General features: G+C 44.6%; 1 protein-coding gene and 2 long non-coding RNA genes across 4 annotated transcripts in view; 1 reads left to right on the forward strand and 2 right to left on the reverse strand.

Moving 5' to 3' along the window:
• Positions 1-3,673: 3,673 nt before the first annotated feature.
• Positions 3,674-5,522, forward strand: LOC310707043. Of its 2 annotated transcripts, none has more exons than XR_014526291.1 (2): positions 3,674-3,793; positions 4,749-5,522. It is a non-coding gene; the product is annotated as an uncharacterized lncRNA (long non-coding RNA). The 2 variants fall into 2 exon arrangements; XR_014526292.1 differs by having other exon boundaries at positions 5,335-5,522.
• Positions 5,523-7,465: 1,943 nt separating this feature from the next.
• On the reverse strand, positions 7,466-7,976 carry LOC310707055. Its single transcript, XR_014526305.1, has 2 exons — positions 7,755-7,976; positions 7,466-7,714 (listed from the first exon to the last, which is right to left on the reverse strand). It is a non-coding gene; the product is annotated as an uncharacterized lncRNA (long non-coding RNA).
• Positions 7,977-14,390: 6,414 nt separating this feature from the next.
• Positions 14,391-24,804, reverse strand: part of ATOH8 (atonal bHLH transcription factor 8) — a 29,167-nt gene continuing 18,753 nt past the window's right edge. Inside the window, exon 3 of the mRNA XM_083503587.1 lies at positions 14,391-17,302. Within this exon, the coding sequence (XP_083359713.1) occupies positions 17,297-17,302 (6 nt within the window). The 3' untranslated portion in view covers positions 14,391-17,296. The remainder of the gene's footprint in view (positions 17,303-24,804) is intronic.

The following is a 24,804-nucleotide window of genomic DNA, read 5'->3' on the forward strand; positions in this document are numbered from 1 at the left end:
GAGGTAGAACTTCCCGGTTCCTTCTCCTCCCGCCGCCCATAGGAAACAACGCAGAGGCGGTTTCGCAGCAGCTGGTCCTCGCTGAAACTGAAGCCAGGAGAGGAGACCCTGATTTCGTTGATTTCAGCCTTAGAAACGTAGAATCATAGAATTGGAAGGAGTTCCAAGGGTCATCTAGTCCAACCCTCTGCAATGCAGAAATCTCAACTAAAGCGTCCATGACAGATGGCCATCCAATCTCTGCTTGGAGAGCATCCGCCACCTCCCGAGGGACGTCTGTTCAAACAGCTCTTCCTGTCAGAAAGGCCTTCCTGATATATAGTTGGAAACTCCTTTCTTGTAACTTGAATGCATTGGTTCGGGTCCTACCTTGTCTGGAGCAGCAGTAAGCAAGCTTGCTCCCTCCTCCATGCCACAGCCCTAAGTATACCCAGATCCTTCAACTATTCCTCATTAATCTTGGCTTTGTTATAAGAATTTTAAGGTCTCAAATACAGAATATTCATAAATGCACGCATATCTAAATAAATGAACCATGTGTCTGAAATAGTATGGGAAAGCGATCCTGAAGCCATTTTGACTCTCCCAATGACCTCAAATATTCCTCTGCAGTAAGGGAGGCAAATGGGGAAAGCCTTCCCATTGCTTTTTTTCCTTGCAAATCCTGTCTTAAGGGCGTATTTGTGTATGAATAGGGTGAGCCTGTGACCTGGATTCAGGAACTACAGTATTAACCATAACAAAAGAATGGCCAGACTGCCCAGGTAATGCAATCAGTGACCATTATCAGGAATCCTGGCGTGCAGGATTTCTGCTGTAAACCGCCTGCTTCTGTGATGTATGTATGATGTATTGAGGGGTGGTCTTGGGCTACAGGGTGGGCAACTTCAAACGTCTATACAAGGGCTTGCGCACCATTGTTCAGGGTTCTTCTCTCTCCTCTGTGTGGTGAGTGGGGACCCTGTTGCAACAGTTCCTTAAATAAAGATCAGGCTTACTAGCCACTTTGCTTCTCAATAAGTGGCGTAGCGTGGGGGGTGCAGGGGGGGCCGGGCGCAACATCGGGGGGGGGGCGCTCGCACTCGAGTGCTAAAATCCACGGGTTAGGGGGCGCAAATTACTTGCCTTGCCCCGGGTGCTGACAACCCACGCTACGCCACTGTTCTCAATATACTCTGGTTGACCTGTGTTTTCTCCTACCGATAGCGAACCTACTTAAGGACTCTATATGGGCTCCAGAATACCCTATAAGGGAAAGGGAGCAGTTTTTCTTATAACTTCTAGCTCCTAGACCCTTGATCACCCTAGTTGCACTCCTCTGCACACATTCCAGTTTGTCAACATACTTAAATTGTGGTGCTCAGAACTGGGCACAGGACTCTATGAGTCACCTTGCCCCGTGGGTGGGCCAACCCTTCTGAGCACCGTAGTTTAAAATGCACAGTCATAATTCCCAGCAAGCCTCAAACTACAGTGCCCAGAATTCTTTGAGGGAAAGAATATTCCTTAAAATGTGCTTGAACGTTATATTGTGTACACAGCCATAGAGTCTGCATGCAGTCCTATCCAGCTAATTTCTATCTGAAATCAGGTCACCCTATGCTGGTGTGGTCACTCTAGATTTTATGCTGATGTGGCACGCAAAATTTCCAGCTGCTCCTCTGCAGGGTTGTCAAACAACACAGGAGTCCAGCTAGGGTAACTGTTTGGCAACATCATAATTTGTACCTTTGCATTATTCACTCCCTCCCTGGTTGGGTGATGCTTAAAACAACATCACCCTGAGTTCCATGATGGAAAAAATGTGGGATAAAATGTAATAAAATAAGTAAGTAAATAAATCATTATTCCATTACTGTACAATTTATGCATATTTTTGTGTGGTTCTTTTTATGCAGTAGAACTTTTCCATGGCTTTTGTCCAGAGCTTCTCTCCTTACTTAATTCACTGACATTGATCCTCCAAGCAGACATGCTTAGAATCAGGCTGTTGGGCCACATTCCTATACAGTGGTGCCCCGCAAGACGAATGCCTCGCAAGACGGAAAACCCGCTAGACAAAAGGGTTTTCCGTTTTGGAGGTGCTTCGCAAAACAAATTTCCTATGGGCTTGCTTTGCAAGACGAAAATGTTTTGCGAGTTCCTGCGGGGTTTTCTTCCTCCCCCCCCCTTTACCAAGCCGCTAAGCCGCTTATCAGCTGATCCTAAGCCGCTAAATCGCTTAACAGCTGATCCGCTAATCAGCTGATCCGCTAAGCCGCTAAACTGCTTATCAACTGATCCGCTAAGCCGCTAATAGCGCTAATCCACTAATGGGCTTGCTTCGCAAGACGAAAAAACCGCAAGACGAAGAGACTCGTGGAACGGATTCTTTTCATCTTGTGAGGCACCACTGTACCCAAGTACTTGGGAGTAAGACCCATTCAGCAGACAAGCATAAAACATATAGCTGCAAAAATAGCAACAGTGCTACAAACATGTATTTGACCCACCAACCAAAAATTTGGCTGAACAAAATTCAGTGCAGTAGTACCTCTGGTCACGAACGGGATCCATTCTGGAGGCCCGTTCGCAACATGAAAAGAGTGCAACCCTGTGCACATGTGGGTTGCGATTCACCGCTTCTGCGCATGACATCATTTTACGTGTCTGTACATGTGCAAGCAGCGAAACCTGGAAGTAACCCTTTCCGGTACTTCCAGGTCGCCACGGGATGTAACCTGAAAGAACGTAACATGCAAATGTAACATGAGGTATGACTGTACTGATAAGCTTGCAAACCACATTCAGTAAAGAGAAGGCAGATCAATTATTATTTTTCCTATTTATTATTTAAATTCTATACATGCTATTTCAGTGTTCACTGAGTGATTTCCATCACTCTTCAGTCTCATTATTTGTATGATTTTGATCTATACCTATTTCGTTTGAATTCTATCAGGGGATGCGGGTGGCGCTGTGGGTTAAACCACAGAGCCTAGGACTTGCCGATCAGAAGGTTGGCAGTTCAAATCCGCATGACGGGGTGAGCTCCCATTGTTCAGTCCCTGCTCCTGTCAACCTAGCAGTTCGAAAGCACGTCCAAGTGCAAGTAGATAAATAGGTACCACTCTGGCGGGAAGGTAAACGGCGTTTCTGTGTGCTGCTCTGGTTCGCCAGAAGTGGCTTAGTCCTGCTGGCCACATGACCTGGAAGCTGTACATTGGCTCCCTTGGCCAATAAAGCGAGATGAGCGCCGCAACCCCAGAGTTGGTCATGACTGGACCTAATGGTATATTTTTGGTATATCAGTATATTTTTAAATGATTTTCCCCCATACACAACCACTCGTATGTTTTTTAAAGCTGTTGTTATTTTTAATCTGGAAGCCGCCTTGAGCCCCTTTTAGGGGTAAATGAATGAATGAATGAATGAGTGAGTAAGTAAGAAAGTGTTATTACAATTCGGTAACTCGTTCTCACCCATTCACCTCCCATCGTAATTTTGGGCATAAGCCACGTTGACGTCAGACACATACTCAGGGGGAGGGGGGAGAGGAAAGGCGGGGCTTCTCCGGCGCTGGAGGACGGAGCTTTTCCCATTGGCTGAGCTTCGAGGGACGCTGGCAGACGCGCACGCCCCGCCTCTTCGCTACGCACAGAGAGAGAGAGAGAGAGAGAGACTGACTGACTGAGACTGGCGCATGCGCGTTTGCGGGCTTCCCTTCGCTCGCCCGCCCGGCTTTTTCGGCGCCGACGCTGCGGCGGTTCGTCGTCTCCCGCCCGGGCAGGGGCAGAAGCGGGAGGCGGCTCAGGTTTGGCTCCTTTCACGCCGTCCCTTTTGGGGCTGCGGCCTCTCCGGGGTGGCCGGGCTGAAACGCCTGAGGGGGGGGGCGGATAACGTGAGGGGGAGACAGTCTCTTCTTTCCCGCGCTTTTCTGTGAGGGGAAAAACTCCCCCCTTCACTTTTTTTTTCTGGGGGGGGGGGTACCTGGTCCATGGGGCGGTGAAGTCCCCCCTACACCCCGAAGGCGGAGAACTGTTGTCATTTGCTAAAAGTTAAACGGTAAAGCAGACACGCAACAAGCAGGCGGGGGGGGGGATGTCGTTGCCCGCCCCCCTTTAATCAAGTAAATGGTTATAAAATTTTAGGGTGAACGCACATAGTAGACGCACGCTTCAGTCTTCCCAGCCTCCCAAAATTGAGGAAATGTTTCATCGAGAAAATTGCATATTATTTTAGCGCCCCCCCAAATTGCAAATTGCATATTATTTTAACTATCCCCCCCCAAAAAAACCACACGTCTTGGCTCTCCTAATGGATTATTTCCTCTGCAGAAGGAGATCTCCTGGAAGAAATAATAATAATAATAACAATAACAATAACAATAACAATAATAATAATAATAATAATAATAACAACAATAACAACAATAACAACAATAATAATAATAATAATAATAATAATAATAATAATTTATTTATTTATACCCCGCCCAGCTGGCTGAGTCTCCCCAGCCACTCTGGGCGGCTCCCAATCAAATGTGAAAAACAGTACAGCATTAAATATTAAAAACTTCCCTGCCTTCAGAAACCTTTTCCCATAGTTCTTTCATTTACCAAATCCTGCCTTAAGGGCATATTTTGTGCATGAATCCTGTGACCTGGATTTGCAGACTCAAGTGTTTACCATCACAATAGAATGGACCAGGCTGCGCAGGTAACTCAATCCGTGTAACGTCATCAGTGACGTATGTGTGATGCTTTTAGGGTGGCCTTTGGCTAAGGGGTTGAGCAACGCCGAAAGTCTTTGTAAAAACCCAAGAATTACCAACGATAGAAGAATGACAGATGAAGATGATGGATTTTTTGGAGCTAGCAGACCTAACTGGAAGAGTTCGCGACCAGAAGGAGGAGGAGTAGCAGGAAGAGTGGATTAAATTCAATGATTACTTACTTAAATATGTTACGTTAAATTAACTGAAAACAGCTTGCAGATACATAATTGGTTTAGGATTTTATTTATGTTTACTGATGAATTTATATGTTTAATTTCATAATGTGAAGATCTAAGGATATTAATGTTTAAGTTAAATTTTATAAGAATGTTGATTTGGAAAACCGTTAAAAGGACATGCAATGAAATTCAACCAAGGGGAAGCAAGGAAGTCACTTAACAATGTTGATAAGTGTAATTTTCAATAAGGCTATGATTTATGTTTGTTTGTCTTATGTGTTTGTTTATAATGTTGTGAAAACCAATAATTTTTTTTTTGGGGGGGAAGAAAGTATTTGTAAAGAATATAAAAGATTCCTGCGCACTTTGTTATTCTTGGTCTCTCCCACCTCCTTGCAGGGCGGGGAAACCGCTGCAAGAGGAAAATAGAGATCTGCCTTGCTTTCCACTGGATCCTGCCTCCACCCATTCTTCTCTGACTGATCATGGACTTAGGGGACTCATCAAGTCCCTTTGGGGAGTTAGGTAGCAAAAGCCAACCCCCCATTTTTTTCTGCAACGAAAATAAATAAAAATACTTAACTGACCAGTTGCATAGCAGATAGCTTGGTTCTGCCACCCAACATTATTCCTGGCTACTCCCATGCCCCCAGCTACAATTAAAGCCAAGGGGGAAATGCTCTAGTGCAGTGTTTCCCAACCACTGTTCCGCGGCACACTAGTGTGCCGCGAGATGTTGCCTGGTGTGCCGCGGGAAAAATTAAAACATTCGAAAGATAGCTTCATATCCGGAGAGGCGGCCTTCAGGCGAGTTTTAATTTTAATTTTCCTTCTCCCACTTAATGCCCCACGCTCGCCTGAGCAGCTTGCAGTCCTCGGTAACCACGGCGACCCGAGGGAGGGGAGGGAACAGGGAAGTCGAGGGCGGCGGCGAGCCGCGATGACGTCAGTGGGCCGCGCCGCCTCGCCCTGGCACGGTGTGAGAGCCCCGGCTAGTTGCGCGAGCTTCGGAATAAGTGGGATCCGCGTGCGCGAGACCGAGATCGCGGGTAAGGAGCTCAGCCCTGGGCAGGAGGAAGCGGGGCCGCACGTGCGGGCCACATCCCCACAGAGAGCGAGCCTCCCCCGGCCCACCACTCCGGGCAGGTCCACTCGCATGAGGGGGCGGCGATGGCGACGGCCGGCAGCTTGCCTGCAATGCCATCCCTCGAGCAGGTGAGGAGCCCGGAGGCTACCAGATGCGAGTCCTCTTTCCCACCCTGCTCGGGAGTCCAGAGCACTTGGTCGCATTCAGGATCTAGAGTGGGGAAGCGGGGCTTGTGTCTGGGCTGGACACATTGGGCTGCCTGTGCCGCTCGACCTGCGGGGAGAAATCAGGGTGGGAGTCACGAACGTGAGGCAGGGCTGCCAAGTGTGGCAGAAGAGGACACGGCCGTCGCACCTGTCCTTAGGTAGGAGCTTCTTCCGTGTCGACCTGCTGCCCTAAAGTCTTGGCTTTTTGGCGGTTGGCACAGAAGGAAGGCAAGGGGGAGGGGGAAAAATTGAAACTTACACTTTCGTGCGTCCCTCCCGGCGTGACGCTGCGCGCTGACGTCACGGGGCTGTAATGGTGGTGTGCCTCAAGATTTTTTTCATGAAACAAGTGTGCCTTTGCCCAAACAAGGTTGGGAAACACTGCTCTAGTGCACACATGGCGCTATTACATGTGCTGCATGATTCCCGTTTCCCATATTTCTATGTTTAGTGTGGCAGCGGCTGCACTCTGGAACTCCCTGCCTGTTGACATTATGCAGGTGCCAAAGTCGGGGTCATTTTAATCTCTATTAGTATTATTAACTTTTGTATGTCTTAAAGTAGGAATGTGGGTTTTATTTCTTTATTTTACTGTATTCCTGGATTTCAGGGGGTTGGACTAGATGACTTTCGTGGTATCTTCCAACTCAACAATTCTATGATTCTATGTTGTATCTATTTTGTATATGGCTTTGAGGTTTTCTTACAATCAAGCGGTATTCAAATTTTATGAAATAAACAAACAACAACAACAAAAATAAAACATTCCACCTGCTTTTAAAAGGCCACAGATAATTCAAGGCCAAAGGCCTGGTTACAATGGAAGTAAGGTAAAGGGACCCCTGACCATTAGGTCCAGTCGTGGCCGACTCTGGTGTTGCAGCGCTCATAACGCTTTATTGGCCAAGGGAGCCGGCGTACAGCTTCCGGGTCATGTGGCCAGCATGACTAAGCCCCTTCCAGCGAACCAGAGCAGCGCATGGAAACGCCGTTTACCTTTCTGCTGGAGCGGTACCTATTTATCTGCTTGCACTTTGATGTGCTTTCGAACTGCTAGGTTGGCAGGAGCAGGGACTGAGCAACGGGAGCTCATCCCGTCGAGGGGATTCAAAATGCTGACCTACTGATAGGCAAGTCCTAGGCTCTGTGGTTTAACCCACAGCGCCACCCGCTGAATGGAAGTATTCAGTTGTAAATTAGGGGTTAATAAATTCTGGTTGCTTCATGCTTATTTATAATTTTTTTTAATTACACTTAATATATCAATTTAATATACCAGCCTTGTGTTCTCATGCTCTGGAGGGCAGGACACAAACCAGTAGCTTGGAACAGTTTCCCTCGAGGCTGTGGGCTCTCTTTGGAGGTTTTAAAGCAGAGGTTGGATAGTCACTGATGCTTTAGTTGAGATTTCTGCATTTCAGGGGCTTGGACAATATGCCCCTCAGGGCCCCTAATCCCTGCCTGTTCCCTATCTGACTGTCAAGACCTATCTCAGCCCTAACCGAACCCTATCTAACAGTTTTAACTGCCAGGGTCTAACTTTTAACTCTCCTTCCTCCTGACTGGATGGAACGCTACCCAGCTCTGATTAGTTTCTAGATCTACAGGAGGCTGACCCAAGGTCCACCCATCACAATATGTGGTTGAAGTTTAGACCCTGTAGCAAAGGAAAATATTTGGGAAGTGTATACAACTCATAGAAGAGGTGGAAAAGTTTTGTTAATGGGTGAATTTATTTTTAATTTATTAAATTACCGTATTTTTTGCTCTATAACACGCACCCGACCATAACACGCATGTAATTTTTAGAGGAGGAAAATCCGTAGGCATGCCACCCGTAGGCATTTCCTCCATAACACGCACAGACATTTCCCCTTACTTTCTAGGAGGAAAAAAGTGAGTGTTATGGTGCAAAAAATACGGTAATATTCCACCCTTCCTCTGAGAGACAGAGAGTACAGGGGGTTCCAGTATAGACCAGCAGACACAGAAATGGGTTCCAATATCTTAAAAAAATTATGGCATCATAACTATTCTGAAATAATCTGAGGGTGCTCCCGGATTTGAATTCATTGTGGTATTGGTGCTCGTCATGCCATGCATGTAAATTTTGCAGTGTTCACACTACACTGCGATTAAAATATAAGCCCACGCACCCACACATCAGATTTCCTCTGCAATGAAACATAGTCCTGGAAATTTCCACGTAATTTCCACAATGATATGTAAAGGAGCCAGAAGTTAACTCTGGGATTGCACACAAGTTCCTTAGGATCTCATATTGCCCACCCCTGCATTAACTATTGTTCAGGATTTTCTTTTCCAATCAAATTTTCCTCTTGCAGGAGCACTTTTATATTTAGCAAATGCCACCAGGTGGCACTGTAATACACCATCTCTAAACAAACCTAAAAATTACAGCAAACTTAAATACTACAAATATGGAAACTACAAGATAGTTAATTTTAATTTTTGTATTTTATAATGTTAGAGTGTTTCACTAAATTACCTTACTTTTTTCTCTTTATAACTAAAGATTAAATAACAAAACAAGTTATGTGGTATTTCGGATTTTTGGGAGAATGGACCACTTTGTCAGATGTATGAAGTTTTCTCCTTACTTGGCAAACCATATTCATGGTTACGGACATCAAAATAGTAAAATCAGGCAACAGTGATGCATCAGGTTTCTACGCACAGTCCAAATTATTTGAAGAAGGAAAGTACTGGATCAAAAAACTTCTTGCATAAAGTTATTTCTCAGTACATTTTTCTTATGTACTCAGTGATTTTCTCACTTTATCAGTTTTCCAGTCTTAAGTTCAGTTCCCCACATTTCCGTATCAGTTTGCATTTTTTAAAAAAAGAAAGGTCTCATGAAAATTCATCAATATTAAAGAGATTCCTCCCCCCTAAAATATGCAAATCATATTTTTCCTAACTATATTTTTTTAATGCTGCTTTTGCTAATATTTCCTTTTTATGCATACTTTATTTGGATGGGGAACTACGTTGCAAAATAGGGAGAGCTGTGAATTTGAAAGGACTTCTGTGTTTCGGTTCATATCTTGTTTTAAAGTTGGTTTGCCTTTGAATGTGAAATGAGTCAGATTTCTCCCACATTTGCTAGTGGCAAGTCAGTCACCCCAGATCATTAATCCAAAATGTTTACTTAATTATAACAATTGAAATAACTCCCTTTGTGGGATCAAACTGTTTTTGAAATACACCAATGAGCCACTAGAACACTTTGCTTTCTCTGATACTGTTGAGCCACAGGAAAAGTAAGTTGGGATTGCAGCCAATGGCAAACAGAATCTGAGTCCGGATAGGTGGCAACACACGCTCAGGCACTTTCTGCAATGGCTTCCCATTTCTGGAACACTCCTCCGGGAAGCTCCAGGCAAAAAACATCCCTTTTAAACCAGGCCTTTGCCTTTTAACCATCTATGGCCATTTTGTATGGGTGGGATGTTTTAATGTAGTTTTACATATGCAAGTTTGAATCATTTGCATCATCCTGTGTGGCTGAGACATAGACAAAACTTTCCTATCACTTGAAAATGCAGTATTTTTCAGTGGAGGTAACTTATTTGGGTGGAAGTTATCAAGTGATGATTTTTTAAGTGCAAGTGTCAACCAGCCCTAGAACCAGTAGCGATCAGTGGTGTGGTGCTGGCAAAATGGGGTTTGCTCACATGCCTCTTCAACTCTGAGGGTTGCTCCTGGTTTCTGAGAGGCAGAGGTGAGGTGCGGGGAGGTCAGCGCAATGTGGTTGAAGCCAGCCAAGCATTTCTGCCTCTGTACAGGGACGCAGGTGGTGCTGTGGGTTAAACCACAGAGCCTAGGTCTTGCCGATCAGAAGGTCGGCGGTTTGAAACCCTGGGAAGCGGTGAGCTCCCGTTGCTCGGTCCCTGCTCCTGCCAACCTAGCAGTTCGAAAGCACGTTAAAGTGCAAGTAGATAAATAGGTATCGCTCTGGCGGGAAGGTAAACGGCATTTCTGTGCACTGCTCTGGTTCGCCAGAAGCGGCTTAGTCATGCTGGCCACATGACCCGGAAGCTGTACGCTGGCTCCCTCGGCCAATAAAGCGAGATGAGCGCCGCAACCCGAGAGTCGGCCACGACTGGACCTAATGGTCAGGGGTCCCTTTACCTTTATATGCACCACACTGATCTCCTATGCCTTGCTCCACTCTTAGGAACCAGCAGCAAACCTACCACATATAGCACTTACTGAAACGAGTAGGAGTTTGACAATTTTTGAGCTGCCTCCAGCTTCCATTCACTTAAGAACACCTAAACATTATAATGTATCTTTAAATGAGGAGTCATTTACAGGATCATTGTTGATTCCCCGCCCCAAGCTGGCAAGGCTCATTGGACAGCAACAAGAAACTGTGTCTTTAGTGTCACCAGTCCAGTCGAGGGATGCTCTGCCAACAGAGATTCAGCAGGCGCCTTCTGTTCTAACCTCTAAATGCCTGTTGAAAACATTTCTAAGCTGCCAGGCTTACACTGGCAATTGAAATATCCCTTTGCAATATTTGATCTCTGGTTTTCAATTTTTATATGTTTTCATTTTATGGTTTTATGCCTGGTTGTTGTAAAGGGCTCTAATTTTTATGAATGGCGGTATATAAATGTATGTATTTATAAATAAATAAAAGATATTCAAGATTGTCTCATCTCTTGCATTCATCTATCTCTCCAAGAGAACTATGACATGAGTTGCAAACCCTTACAAACCCCCAGTTAGTGACTTTCCATCCAGCCCCCTCTCCAGATTAATGGCTATAGGTCCTTTTGGGACCGATGTTACTATGAGGCATATTGAGCTTTTTGCCTCTGACATTAGATTGGGGCAGGTAGTGGAAGGATTCTGCTGCTGCTGTCCCTGATAGTTGCAGCTGCCTGGCTGGCACGTGTCAGACTGTGGAAGACCACTGGTGGGTCACTTGTCTTTTAAGTGCTGTCATACAGAACCAGCTGTCCAGCCATTGGCATTCAGCTAGACCAGCCAGCAGCATTGGAGCAGGCAGAAGCTGGCCGTGCAAGGGAGAGGTCTTCTACAAGTCTCACAGGACTTTGGGCCACTACTCTGTGACAATACAGTGGGTGCAATAAGCATTGACTGCTGCCACTCCATGGTGTGTGTGGGGGTGTCCCTCTGTTGCAGGCCGCAAAATGGCTTGGGCCACACGTCTTTTCTGCACCTCTGAACTGACTGGAGTGACACTTAGATAGGGCAGCTTTTCCTGATTTTTCCTTTGTTTTAAAAACAACAACCAGTAAGGCAGTAGACTGGATCTGCTGATTTTAACTGAATGTGTATAGGATGTGCTATTTAAAAGTATTAAGTGGGTTTTATCTTTGTAAGCAAACACGTTTGACTGAACTAGCCTTCATAAACTATGAGTTGTGTGCTAATTAAGTCCTTGCCCTGTAATGAAAGCTCATTTTTCAATAATATTTAAAGGTTCCATATTTCTAAAGGAGTTCAAGAAAGAAAAAAATGATCCATTTAAATGGGATATGACTTTATTCATCATTGCACTGATTTTCATGGAATTTCTCTCTCACACAGAGACAGAAGTTGTATATGCAGGATTTTAGTATTTCCTCTCCGGCTCCAACTTCAATTTGAAAGACTATAAAAGTTTGACTGGGTTCCAGTTGTGCATGGTTTGCTGGCCTCTGCTATGCAGCAGAGGCAAAGCAAGCCACATATTAACAGGCATGCTGTAAATCTTCAAGAGGAGTGTTTCCTTTCTTTGAACAGAACTGAGTTGTAGTTTCAAATTCTGGAAGTCTCCAGTAAAGAGACCTATTTAATGTTGCATAGAAACCAGTGGCCCTTGCATGTGAACAGTGTGCAATTTGCTCATCCTTCTACGTAACAAGCTAGCATCAGCTAGGTGGATGCTTACTAGGCTCAGAAGGCACGGCTGGTATGGAGCTGGATTGAGTTTTTGTGCCTCATCTGCCATGTCTTGTGATAAAATGGATTCATCCCACCCCGTCTTTTTCATTAGGCTCCAAAATCTGACCCCCCCCGGAAGACCCTTTGAAAACACACAGCACTTACCTTAATGAAAAGAAATACACAGCTTGCTTGAGAAAACAGCCATATTTACGTTTTAAATTAGTTTGCTTTGTGATTTTTTTTTAAAAAGTGCAGTATTGAAAGAAACGAGGAGCAATTCAACCAAACCTAAGCATTACCAGTTTGTAAAATATGCACAGTGCTTATCTTTGAGCTGATTGTGAACTTGTGAATGGATTACGTTTGAAATATGTGCTACAAGACATAATCTTAAACTGGTTTAAACCTTCAGGTAGGTAGCCGTGTTGGTCTGAAGCAGTCGAAATATATATAAAAAATAATAAAAAATGTCCAGTAGCACCTTAGAGACCAACTAAGTTTGTTCTTGGTATGGTACTGAAAACTATGGAGAGACCTGGTCTGAATAGAGATACTGGATTCCTATTTCATTACATAAGCTAATCATCTGCATACTATCCCTTGCTTTTTCCTGTAGGTCTATTGCAGTCGTTAACTGTCATCAACAGGTTTACCATACCCATCTCATACTACCCTCCAGAGAAAAACCCCACCCCACCCCACCCACCCACTATATATAAGGGTTTGGTGACTTCTGTTTCAGTGTATCTGAGGACGTGCCTACACATGAAAGCTTATACCAAGAAGAAACTTAGTTGGTCTCTAAGGTGCTACTGGTTTAAACCTGCGGAAAAGAGTGTTCTGGGGGACTGGTGGGGCAGGACCAGAAGAGGAGCACTTACTGGGGATCCTAAGCCCATTCATATTGGTCCTATGGCCTGGCAGCCCAGCAAAAAAGCGTAATGGCACAGTAGAAGTCAATGAGGATGGTGCAATCTTCAAAAAGTGGGTCCTCACTCACCTGAGATCCTCATCCACACTGCTGTGGCTGTGTGACCCAGCAGTCTGTTTTCGGTGATTTTGTCTGCTGCATCAGGTGGACAAATGCCATTCTATATGCTTTATCAGAATCAAACTTCTCTGAGAACATAGTAATTGACTCAAGTTCAAGCACAGATTGCCATGACCTAGTTGTATAGAATTTTGGCTATATTCCTCATAATGCTTGGTTTCCAGGCCCTTGATCATATTTGTTGCCCTCTTCTGCACACATTCCAGCTTATCAATATTCATCTTAAATTGTAGTGCCCAGAACTGGACACAGTATTACAGGCAAAGTCTGTTCAAGGCAAAATAGAGCAGGATTACTCCTTCCCTTGATTTGTACACTGTACTTCTGTTGATGCAGCCTAGAATAGTATTCACTTTTTTTGCTGCTGCTTTTGTTGTCTCATGCTCAGTTTGTGGTTTACTGAGATCCCTAGATCCTTTTCACATGTACTACTGGCAAGCCAGATGTCCCCCCATCTTATATTTGTGCAGCTGGTTCTTCCTGCCTAAGGGCAGAACTGTACATTTATCTCTTGCAATTCATTCTGTTAGTTTGGGCCCAGCTCTCCAATCTGTTAAGGGCATCTTGAAACCCAATTCTGTCTTCTGTGGTATTAACTACCCCTCACATTTTGGTGTCATCTGCAAATTTGCTGAGCATCCCCTCAATTCCTTTGTCCAAGTCATTTATAAAGATGTTGAACAACAAGAGGCCCAGGACAGAACCCTGCTGCTCCCCATTTGCCACTCTTTTGCAGAATGATGAGGAACCATTAATGAGCACTCTCTGGCTTTGGTCAGTCAACCAGTTACAAATCCACCTAACAGTTGTTCAACCTACATTTTACCAGCTTCTCTGCAAGAATATCATGGGGGACTTGATACCCTACATCCATAGCATTCCCCAGATTCACCAAGCTTATAACTATGTCAAAAAAAGAAATGAGTTTCATCTGACGTGACCTGTTATTCAGAAACCCATGCTGTGATTTTGCATCCTTTTCTAAGTGTTCACTGTTTAATCATCTATTCTAGGACCTTTCTTGGTATTGACATTAAGTTGACTAGTCAGCAGGAGGAGTTATTATTATTAAAATTTATATACGTGCAGAGTCTTCTCCCCCCCCCCCACTTTGAAGATGAGGACCACACTTGCCTGCCTCCTGTTCTCCAAGAATTATCAAAAATGATGGACATAGGCTCTGAAATTACATCTGCAAGCTCTTTTATTACCCTTGGGTGCAGCTCATCAGGCCCTGGAGATATGAATTCATTTCAAGTAGCTAGATGTTCCCTTACCACCTCTCTTCCTATTTTGGGTTTCAGGTCGCTCCTTGCATCATTTACTATGTTATCAGGTTGGGCATTGCTTTCCTTTTGGAAGGAAGTGTTTAGCAGTCCCACCTTCTCTCTGTCACTCAATAGTATTTGTCCATCTTCTCCACACAGAGGACCTAATACTTGCTCGTTTCTCTTGTTTTGAACATTGCCAAAGAAACCTTTTAAATTATGTTTAACCTCTCTTACAAGCTTGAGTTCATTCTTAGCTTTGGCCCGCCTGACCTTTTCCCTGCAACTGTTGGCTACTCGTGTGTACTCTTCCATCATGATTTCTCCTTTCTTCCATTTCTTATACATGCCCTCCTTACATCTTAGTCCATCTGTAAGCTCCTTATACAGCAACACTGGTTTCCATCCATCTTCAACCCCCTTCTCTTTGAGTATTTCTGACCATGGGACTTCACCCTATAGTTCCTTAAGCTTTTTGAAATCAGCCTCCTCAAAGTCCAGGGTGCATGTCTGACTACACTCAGTTTTCCCTTGCCTGTGTATAGTGAAACTCAAGAAGACATGATCACTTTCTCCCAAGGTTCGGTCTACTTTTAGCTTACCAGTCAGTTCCTCCCTGTTGGTGAGGACCAGGTCCAAGAGAGATGACCCCCTTGTTGCTTCTTCCAAATTCTGGGAAATCGTTAGCAAGGCAACTGAGGAATTTTTTGGACCTTACATTCTTGGCTGAGTTTGAGATCCAACAGATATCAAGATAGTTGAAGTCTCCTATTACTACAATATCTCCTCCTCCTCCTCCCTTCCTGTTTAATCAATTCCATTTGAGCAGCTTGTATTCCTCAGTTTCTACATTCCAGTCCTGAGTCTCATCCCACTAGGTTTCAGTAGGGTCTTCTGGGTCATATTTACCATTCAGTATTAAGAGCTCAAGTTCTTCTTGCTTGTTTCCCATACTCTCTGCATTTGTGCAGAGACAACACAAACCATGAGTCATTCCTCTGCACACTGCTCGCTCCTCCCTCCTCCATAGGGAGTCACCTGCTACCACCACATGTCTCTTTTCCTTCTCTGGGAAGCAGCAGAAATCACACTGAACCTTCAGCTGCTACCTTCGTGTGTTCTGAGGTCTGCAACTGCTGTACTTGCTCCTCTGGCTGAGAACTGGTGTCCAAGGTGAGGGCTTGGAATCAATTTTGTAGCTCCAGAGACACTCCTGACAGTCCAGCTTTTTTGTCCTATTCCTCCAGGGGTTTATCTCTAGTATTAACCCACCATCACCACGCCAGAGGGAGAAAGTATGTAGAAGCCCTTCAGTGCAGTGAAAGTGGTGGACATCAACTGAACAGTCCAGAATTCTGCATTTTAGCTTAGGCTTAAAGTGTAGGATTTAGTCTTGTTCTAATACATATAATAAGATAAGAGTAACTTACTTGGTGATGTCTCCCAACCTGACAGGTACAAAAAGGCTAATTTCAAACCCATTGCATTTTGTAAATCAATACCCAATTTATACTGAAATAACAGAAACCCAAATTTAACTACTTCGTACAACCATTTCATTTGACTTCAAAAGGCCATATTATTTGACTGTGAGACTGAATTATATTCATTTTTAGCAGACGCCTTATGTATGACATGAACTATTTATAATGCCTGCTTACTCCAAGTGAGTTTTTTCTATACCTTTTTTTTTTACTTCAATTTGAAGTGAAAGATACAATATAGAATTCAAATGCCTTTGCATTACATGTGTTTTTAAACATTGCTACATTCCAAAATACGACTTGACAAACAGTTTTGGAATAGTTCTGCTACTTTACATTCTTGCTCTTTATCCTTTCTTTTCTTTTCTTTTTTTGGTATAAAGGTTAATACATTGGGTTAAATGACATGTTTAAAATATGAAAATATGTTTCCTGTAGTTATCAGTTCTCTTTTCTGTCACTATTTTGCTCCCTGTGTGTGTGTCTTTGTGTGAAAAACTATCAAAGAAACAGAACTTTCCTGCTGAAAGTAAGAAAAATCAATAATTTTGGAACAAATGTTGGTATGTCTTAGCTGCTTCCTCCTTCAAATCCTGGTTTCAGTGCCTCAGAAATATCCATTCAAATGGATGATTAAAAATAATACAGAAAGAAAAGATTTATGAAGTATGATCTGGGAGTGATAATGACATTATATAAGGGAATGTTGGGAATTTTTCTACTCCAGGACGGTGTCATATCAGTAAAAAACAAGACCCTGATGTCACAGCCTAAAGCACGTGTCCACACACATCAGGAATCACAAGCATACATCAGATGTACATCCGAATGCACCCATTTGTTGCATTTCATCGCTTCCACTGGGATTTACATCTCCATTCACTTCCAAACGCAGACGGAAGAAGCATTTCAATGTGCATTCCATTGAAAGTAATCAACGACTCCCACAGCAAATCTGATTCATGCGGATGGCTCCTGATACATGCAGAGAACTGCTTTTGCTAGTGGATCATATCATTAGATTGAGTGACAAGTGTATAATCTCCACCAGATCTTTGGCATTTACAGTGAAATCGCAGTACGCTATATTGCTGGGGGTAATAATTCCTATGGAAGCAAAGGGGGAAAGTGCTCAATACATTGCACATACTAGACTGTGGTTGGCTTAAGAAGAGAATGGCGTAAGAAGAAAGCATCTGCAACTTCTTGGATGGTTTTCTCACATCCAGAGAGTTCTTGTTGGCAGTCTTCATCTTAAGGAAAGGTTGTGTTTTCAGTTGGACAATGTGTGCTATGACAACATGGGATGGGACTGTCACTGGATTCACCCTGGTCAGTTGTTACTCCTAGAGAGAAAAAAGACATTTTATTAGAACATCTGACAACCAAGTAGGAATCACTCTTGATTCTTCGATTGACTAGAAGGATATTTTGGTAAGTGATAATTTTGATTACAGTGTCTGCAGGCAGATGTAACATCCCACAGAACTGAATGCTGTCTAGACAAGCATCTAAGAAGAAATATTATGGTGGCCCAGGAAGAAAAGTAAAAAATGATTATGGTCACAGTCTTACTTGGAATTAATGGGATGTAAGTCTAGGACTAGCTGATCAGAAGGTTGGCAGTTCGAATCCCCATGACGGGGTGAGCTCCTGTTGCTCGGTCCTAGCTCCTGCCAACCTAGCAGTTCAAAAGCACGTCCAAGTGCAAGTAGATAAATAGGTACCGCTCTGGCAGGAAGGTAAACGGTGTTTCAATGCGCTGCTCTGGTTCGCCAGAAGCAGTTTAGTCATGCTGGTCACATGACCCGGAAGCTGTACACCAGCTCCCTCGGCCAATAAAGCAAGATGAGCACCGCAACCCCAGAGTCGGTCATGACTAGACCTAATGGTCAGGGGTCCCTTTACCTTTACCTATCTTGGGAGGCAACAGAACCCATAGAGAATAGGCAGGTAGACAAACCACTTTCCACAATACATACTAGATGCATGCAGGTATGAAGCGAACACATTCTGCAAATATCTATTATAGGGTTGCATGAACTGGGAAAGTGGGATTGGTCACAACTCCTCACTGCGTGCACATGCGGTCGCAAGCATGCACTTACTATCTTCTCAAGGCTAGGCACACTGAGCCTCTTGCTCCAGTTGGAGGAGCAGAAGAATGCGCTGCAGCTGCCTGGCCACCGCTGTGTCACCTTTTGTTTTGTTTTAAGTGCAGCAGCTGCCACACAGAACCAGCTGCCTGGCCAGTGACCTCATGGCCACTGACATTCAGGCAATGACTTCCTCACAGACCAAGGCTTGGTGCATGGCACTGTTTTGCTTGCTCTAGCTTCCTTTCCCCTGTGGCAGATGTCACTTTTGCCACCACTGCAAGAGGGCAAGGTGGAACTCTGTATGCAATGTTAGAAACATAAATAAAAGCTTTGTCAGGAACATAATTTTAACGGCAATAATCAGCCATACCGAGAGAGAGTAAGGGCTTGCCATGACTTCAGCAGCAGCTAGAGTTGCACTGCCTAAGCTCTGCTAAACATTTTGTTGCCATTACTCCTAAATATTTAAAGCGTGCTCCCTGTAGACCTGTATCGGCCATAAGTGCCACAAGACACCTGCCATAGTAGATTAAGGTATGCAAGAAAGGATTTTGCATAGTTTACCTCTAAAGCAGTAACCTCCTGCAAATTAGCAAGTTCCACTTTCAGCTCTGAAATCTCTGCCTCTGAATCTGATATCATTATCAAGGTATCATCAGCAAAAAAACTTATGGCCTGTTTTTCATCGCTGATCTTAATTCCTTTAATGTCATAACTGGCGCTTGTCTTATATGCTAAAGCCTCAGCCACAATCGTAAAGAGGAAGGGGGAAGTAAACAATCCTGCTTCGTCACCCTCCTCACTGCAACCACAAGTCCAGCACCTTGACCCTAATTGCAGTGACCAAATGAGAACACATTGTTTTACTAGATCTAAAAACCTCTGACCAAATCACAATTTTTCTAGCAGTTTAAGAAAAAAAGGGCCATTCAAGACTATCAAAAGCCTTGTGGATAGCCAACAAGACTCCTGCCCCAGGCCTCAGACAAGCTCTGCACAGGCATGACCATGTTTGTTGTTGTCGTTTAGTTGTATTCGACTGTTCATGACAATGCCTGCCTTTCTAAGCACCTATGATCTAGGAGGACTTCCCATGCTCAAGTGTCACTTGGCTCAAATCCTGATGGATGTGCAGTCCTTGGCCCTGACAATTAAGATTCTGTACACTGCTCAAGGTCTGCACACACCTCTCACTGCATAGCAATAACAAATGATCTATACATGTTTTTGGTTGAGAGCAGGTGAGAAAGCTGGAAGTACTCAGTTCAGAACTGTCACTGACTGGGGCCACTGTTTTAGTGGGCTTTGACACCTTCCCTGGGCCTTCCGCCATCACAGACCTTTCTTCTTCCTCCAAGAAGTCTGAAGAGAGCAAAGGATTCATGCATCCATCTTGGTTTACAGCCAAGCCATGTTGCAACCAGTCTCTTTGTTAAGTGTCTCTTTGCGTGACCAAATAACATAGGTGACTGGTTAGCACAAAAACTACCAGCTAGAGACACTTCCAGATGGCCGCCTCTTGCCTGGATGGAGGTGTTGTCACTGGTGAAGATAAGAGAACAGCAGACATGAGGGCAGTTTTTGTCTTGGGCTGGGCTTAGTCCCTCTGTATACTCAATCTGAAGTTACAACTTTGCTCCCAAGCCTCCAAAACTAATGGGGGAGAAAGATCTGTTGGGGTGTTGATGCTGCAACACCTTCCAGCTTATGCCCAGCCTGTATATATGTGTAAATAAAACCATATACAGCACAGTTGCCAATAACCTTCATTCTAAGGAATGCAGCCTTGAAACATGTCTGCTTGGACACTGGTGTGCAGTAACAGTACTGTGACTGATCTAGCAAACATTAGTTTGTGATGAAGGTCATAGTCACATGTAATGCTTAAAACCACTTTCGGGCATCTCTAGTGCTATCTAGCTAACCATCTGAATGCTGTTCATATTGAGCAAAAGAAGAAGAAAGGCATGTAAAATGCCAATGAGCTAATGGAGTCTGAACTAACCATGCACAAGACTTCAATGAAGATGCTGGCCCAGGATGCCACAGCTGTAGGACTGTGCTGTAAGGCTCTAATTCCATGCACACTCAACCCCATGCACTTGTCCTATTAAACAACTTACTAACTTGACTAAACATGCAAATGCTCATGCTATATACTCCTGCAGGATGTATTGCCAACTAACTTTTGCTGGATTGCTCGCATTAAAGGATCATAGAGGGGCAAGGAATCTCAAAGGTCATCTATAGTCCAGCCCCCTGCTGCTGAAGGAAATCAACTAGTATCCCTGCTAGATGGATCAGCCTCTGCTTAAAAAAAACTTCTACTGAATGAGACCTCCTAAGGCAGTCTGTTCCACTGTTGAGCTGCTCATATCACAAGGAAGTTTCAAATCTTTTCGTGTGTGTGTGTGTATGTTGGAATTTGTACCTATTGGCCTGGGTCTTACGCCTTGGGCCCTTCTAATATTTGAGATGGACATTATATTGCGTCTCACTCCATGCTTCTCCAGGCTAAACATACCCAACTCCCTTCAAACTTTTCTCCCATGAATCTATAGTTAAATGCCACCCCATTCAATCACTCAACATTTTTGGTTATCAGTAAGCAACTATAGTTATGGATATGGTGATTATCACACAGTGGGCCAGATTCAGCTGTTTATTTCTGCTAGTAGCAGCTACTGCAATGAGTCCCGCTTGGGTGACAAGGCTTCCTCCCCCTCCCCCAGTGCCCCTCAACTGCCTTGGGAGGTGTGGGTCAGGAAAACCTTCAGAACAGCATGCTGGCAGAGGAGATGGCAGGTTCTTCTGTCTGGCAAGCAGAGATGCTGATGTAATTATCATAACAGCACAACACTGAACAGAGATGGCTCATGGGGAGTGCGCCTGTTGCAGTTACACCGGCTCAGAGCTTATGGGGTGCCCAAGTAGGCTTTGCCACTATTATTCCAATGGAAGGTGAGAGGCTGCAGTGGCAGCAGATTTTGGAGTCATCCATGAAACATGAGATGCCGAGGTCTGCCACAACTGAATCCCAGCTCATATCTATACCATAGGGTAAAGGTAAAGGGACCCCTGACCATTAGGTCCAGTCGTGGCCGACTCTGGGGTTGCGGTGCTCATCTCGCTTTATTGGCCGAGGGAGCTGGCGTACAGCTTCCGGGTCATGTGACCAGCATGACTAAACTGCTTCTGGCGAACCAGAGCAGTGCATCAAAACACCGTTTACCTTCCCGCCAGAGCGGTACCTATTTATCTACTTGCACTTTGATGTGCTTTCGAACTGCTAGGTTGGCAGGAGCAGGGACCAAACAATGGGAGCTCACCCCGTCACAGGGATTCGAACCACCAACCTTCTGATTGGCAAGTCCTAGGCTCTGTGGCTTAACCCACAGCACCACCTGTGTCCCAACATCTATACCATGGTTGTACCCTTATTTCAAGAATATTAAATTACTTCATTGGGTGCTACTTTTATATAACTGGTGCTACACAAGAATTGTGTGGCTCTTGTAACTGTCATGTACATATGCAAAAAGAGCTGCTTGACCAATTTGCACAAGGTTAAAGGTAAAGGACCCCTGACAGTTAAGTCCAGTCGCTGACGACTCTGGGGTTGTGGCGCTCATCTCGCTTTATAGGCTGAGGGAGCCGGCGTTTGTTCACAGACAGTTTTTCCGGCTCATGTGGCCAGCATAACTAAGACGCTTCTGGCGCAACGGAACGCCGAGACCAGAGCAGCACACGGAAATGCTGTTTACCTTCCTGCCGGAGCGTGCTTTCGAACTGCTAGGTTGGCAGGAGTTGTGACAGACCAATGGGAGCTCACCCCGTCACAGGGATTCAACCCACCAACCTTCTGATCGGCAAGCCCAAGAGGCTTAGTGGTTTCGACCACAGCGCCACCCACGTCCCTCCAATTTGCACAAACAATCTGCAATTCCAAACCTTACAGAGTAAACTAATAGTACTGTAGTTGTTTAAGAAAAATTGCTCATGGACCCAGAAGTTTAAGTCCTGAAATCTCCTAAACTCTCCTTGGCACTTAAAACTGCAATATTACACACAGTTATTTGGGAATAGGCTACATTAAGCTCAGTAGGGCTTAGTTCTAAGTAACTATGATCAGGATGCATGACAATTGCAACAATGCAGGGGGGGTTGTGTTTGGGGGGGCGGGTAGTTCAACCAACTGCAACCAAATTGGTTATTATCACCATTGATTTATTCATCACCTTCTAACTTAGATTATAGGCAATCTTATTGTCATAAAGCATTTGTTTCATGTCCTCCTTTTGCATTCTAAAAGTAAAAGCTTGCACCCTTCAAAAAAGGCTGTCAAGGAAACCTCGTGTGAAAAACTTGTTTTGTTCTTTGTGCTTGATTTTATTTCAATCTGACCACTAACGAGCAGCAACAAAGTATTGGTACACCAATATTGTGCAATATTTTACATTATAATCCTTTTATTTTTAATTCTCTGCATGTACACACACACACGTAATTATAAACAGAAACAAATTTTAGCCGAAAGCTTTTATTGAGCAGCAACTATTCTGTTATTTATAAGCCCGTTTCCTCTCTCACAAAGAGACCTTTTGCAGGGTTCCCTCCCCCTCCTGCCTCCCTAACAGCTGCTCTCAATGTTGTATCCTGAGTGATGATGAGGTTCTGAAAGTGTTTTTTTGGAACAGATGGCTAGGAGAGTGCTGGGGAATGTGCCAGCAGAAAGCTGGGGGTGTGCCAAATCCTGCAGTGACTGAGTGCTTTGGGTTCCAGCTCGCGTGCCTTTCCCCTGCCCTCTGCCCTGAGTGGCGCCAGCAGGACTTCCCAACTAGCATTCTGAACATCTGGAGTCTGGGACTGCCAGGAGAGCAAGAGAGGCGGGGGGAGAAGGAGGGGGGGGTGGAAAACCCTTCCTGCTCCAGCTCAGCTTCCATCTACTCAACAGTGTTGCTCAAGCACAGAACAACTAAGAAGAAGAAAAAAGGAGCACATATGTGGGTACACACAACACACACACACTTGAAAGTTAACCAGTGGCAGGTCAACAACCTCCCCCAACGGCTAGTCACTGTCACATTCAGAAAACTAAAGCAGCAAGCAATATTGCCTTTCCAGCCCTGGAGTCAGAGTGGCTGGGTGCTACAGAGAAGGGAAAGGGCAGCCAAGAAACATCTAGCTTCTCTCTGATTGTGATGCACATGAGATACTTTCCGAGGATCACAGTCTGCTCCTTTATTGCTCCATTGCACAAAGAAATTTGAACGCAATTCGCAGGATGTTGCTGGGTTTTCAAAAAGGTGACACAAACCATATAATGTCAAAATGAACCTATTCTAGTAGCAGTTACAGGTAGGTAGCTGTGTTGGTCTGCCATAGTCGAAACAAAGTAAAAAAAAATCCTTCCAGTAGCACCTTAACGGTAAAGGGGAAAGGGACCCCTGACCATTAGGTCCAGTCGTGGCCGACTCTGGGGTTGTGGCGCTCATCTCGCTTTACTGGGCAAGGGAGCCGGCGTACAGATCCGGGTCATGTGGCCAGCATGACTAAGCTGCTTCTGGCAAACCAGAGCAGCACACAGAAGCGCCGTTTACCTTCCCGCCGGAGCGGTACCTATTTATCCACTTGCACTTTGACGTGCTTTCAAACTACTAGGTTGGCAGGAGCTGGGACAGAGCAATGGGAGCTCACCCTGTCGCAGGGATTCGAACCACCAACCTTCTGATCGGCAAGCCCTAGGCTCTGTGGTTTAACCCACAGTGCCACCCGCATCCCATCCGCCACCCACGTTGTTGTATGAGCTTTCATGTGCATGTACACGAAGAAGTGTGCATGCACACAAAATCTCATACCAATAACAAACTTAGTTGGTCTCTAAGGTGCTCCTGGAAGGAATTTTTTTATTTTGTTTCTATTCTAGTAGCCTTTGTGTCCTGTGTCTTGTTTGTTTGTTGTACACACAGAGTTGATATATGGCAAATCTTTGTACAGTGGTACCTTGAGTTACATACGCTTCAGGTTACAGACTCCGCCAACCCAGAAATAGTACCTCGGGTTAAGAACTTTGCTTCAGGATGAGAACAGAAATCGTGCTCTGGCAGCGCGGCAGGCCCCATTAGCTAAAGTGGTGCTTCAGGTTAAGAACGGACCTCCAGAACGAATTAAGTACTTAACCTGAGGTAGCACTGTATTGCCAATTAAGGGTCTGAAGGAAGGTGTTGGGGCAGAATTAGATATCATGCATACAAAGGGCCCCTGGCAAATATCTAGGGCAAACATCTGAGAATCAGGGAACGATTAACCATTATGCTATGAGTACCTCGAGGAATGAATCTGGCGTCTTCTCATGGACAAATATCTAAGCAGTTCTGCACATTACGATAACTCAAGGAAACAACCATGTTACACCAGTTTTCCTACAGCAAATACATAAAATTATACACCCACACACCCACCCCTTGAAACCTTGGTCTAATTGAGATTCCCAGACCTCTCTACATGCTTGCGTAAAGACGTATGGGCATGCATTTATTACATTCACCCTTTATATATTTGCTGTGAGAAACGCTGGTGTTTCCTGCAGGAGTCCTAAGGGAATTTGCCTCACCCTGCATGAAACTATGCAAGTATCTCAGGCAGAGTTGGCCATCAAAGCAGTGTGGCCTCCAGGAATATTCCAGCTGGCCTAGGGGAACAATATCCTTTACCTCAGTCCTACAAACAGCAGGGTCAGCTTTGTGGTC

Source organism: Podarcis liolepis, assembly GCF_965112155.1.
Source record: "Podarcis liolepis genome assembly, chromosome: 5".
NCBI lineage: Eukaryota > Metazoa > Chordata > Lepidosauria > Squamata > Lacertidae > Podarcis > Podarcis liolepis.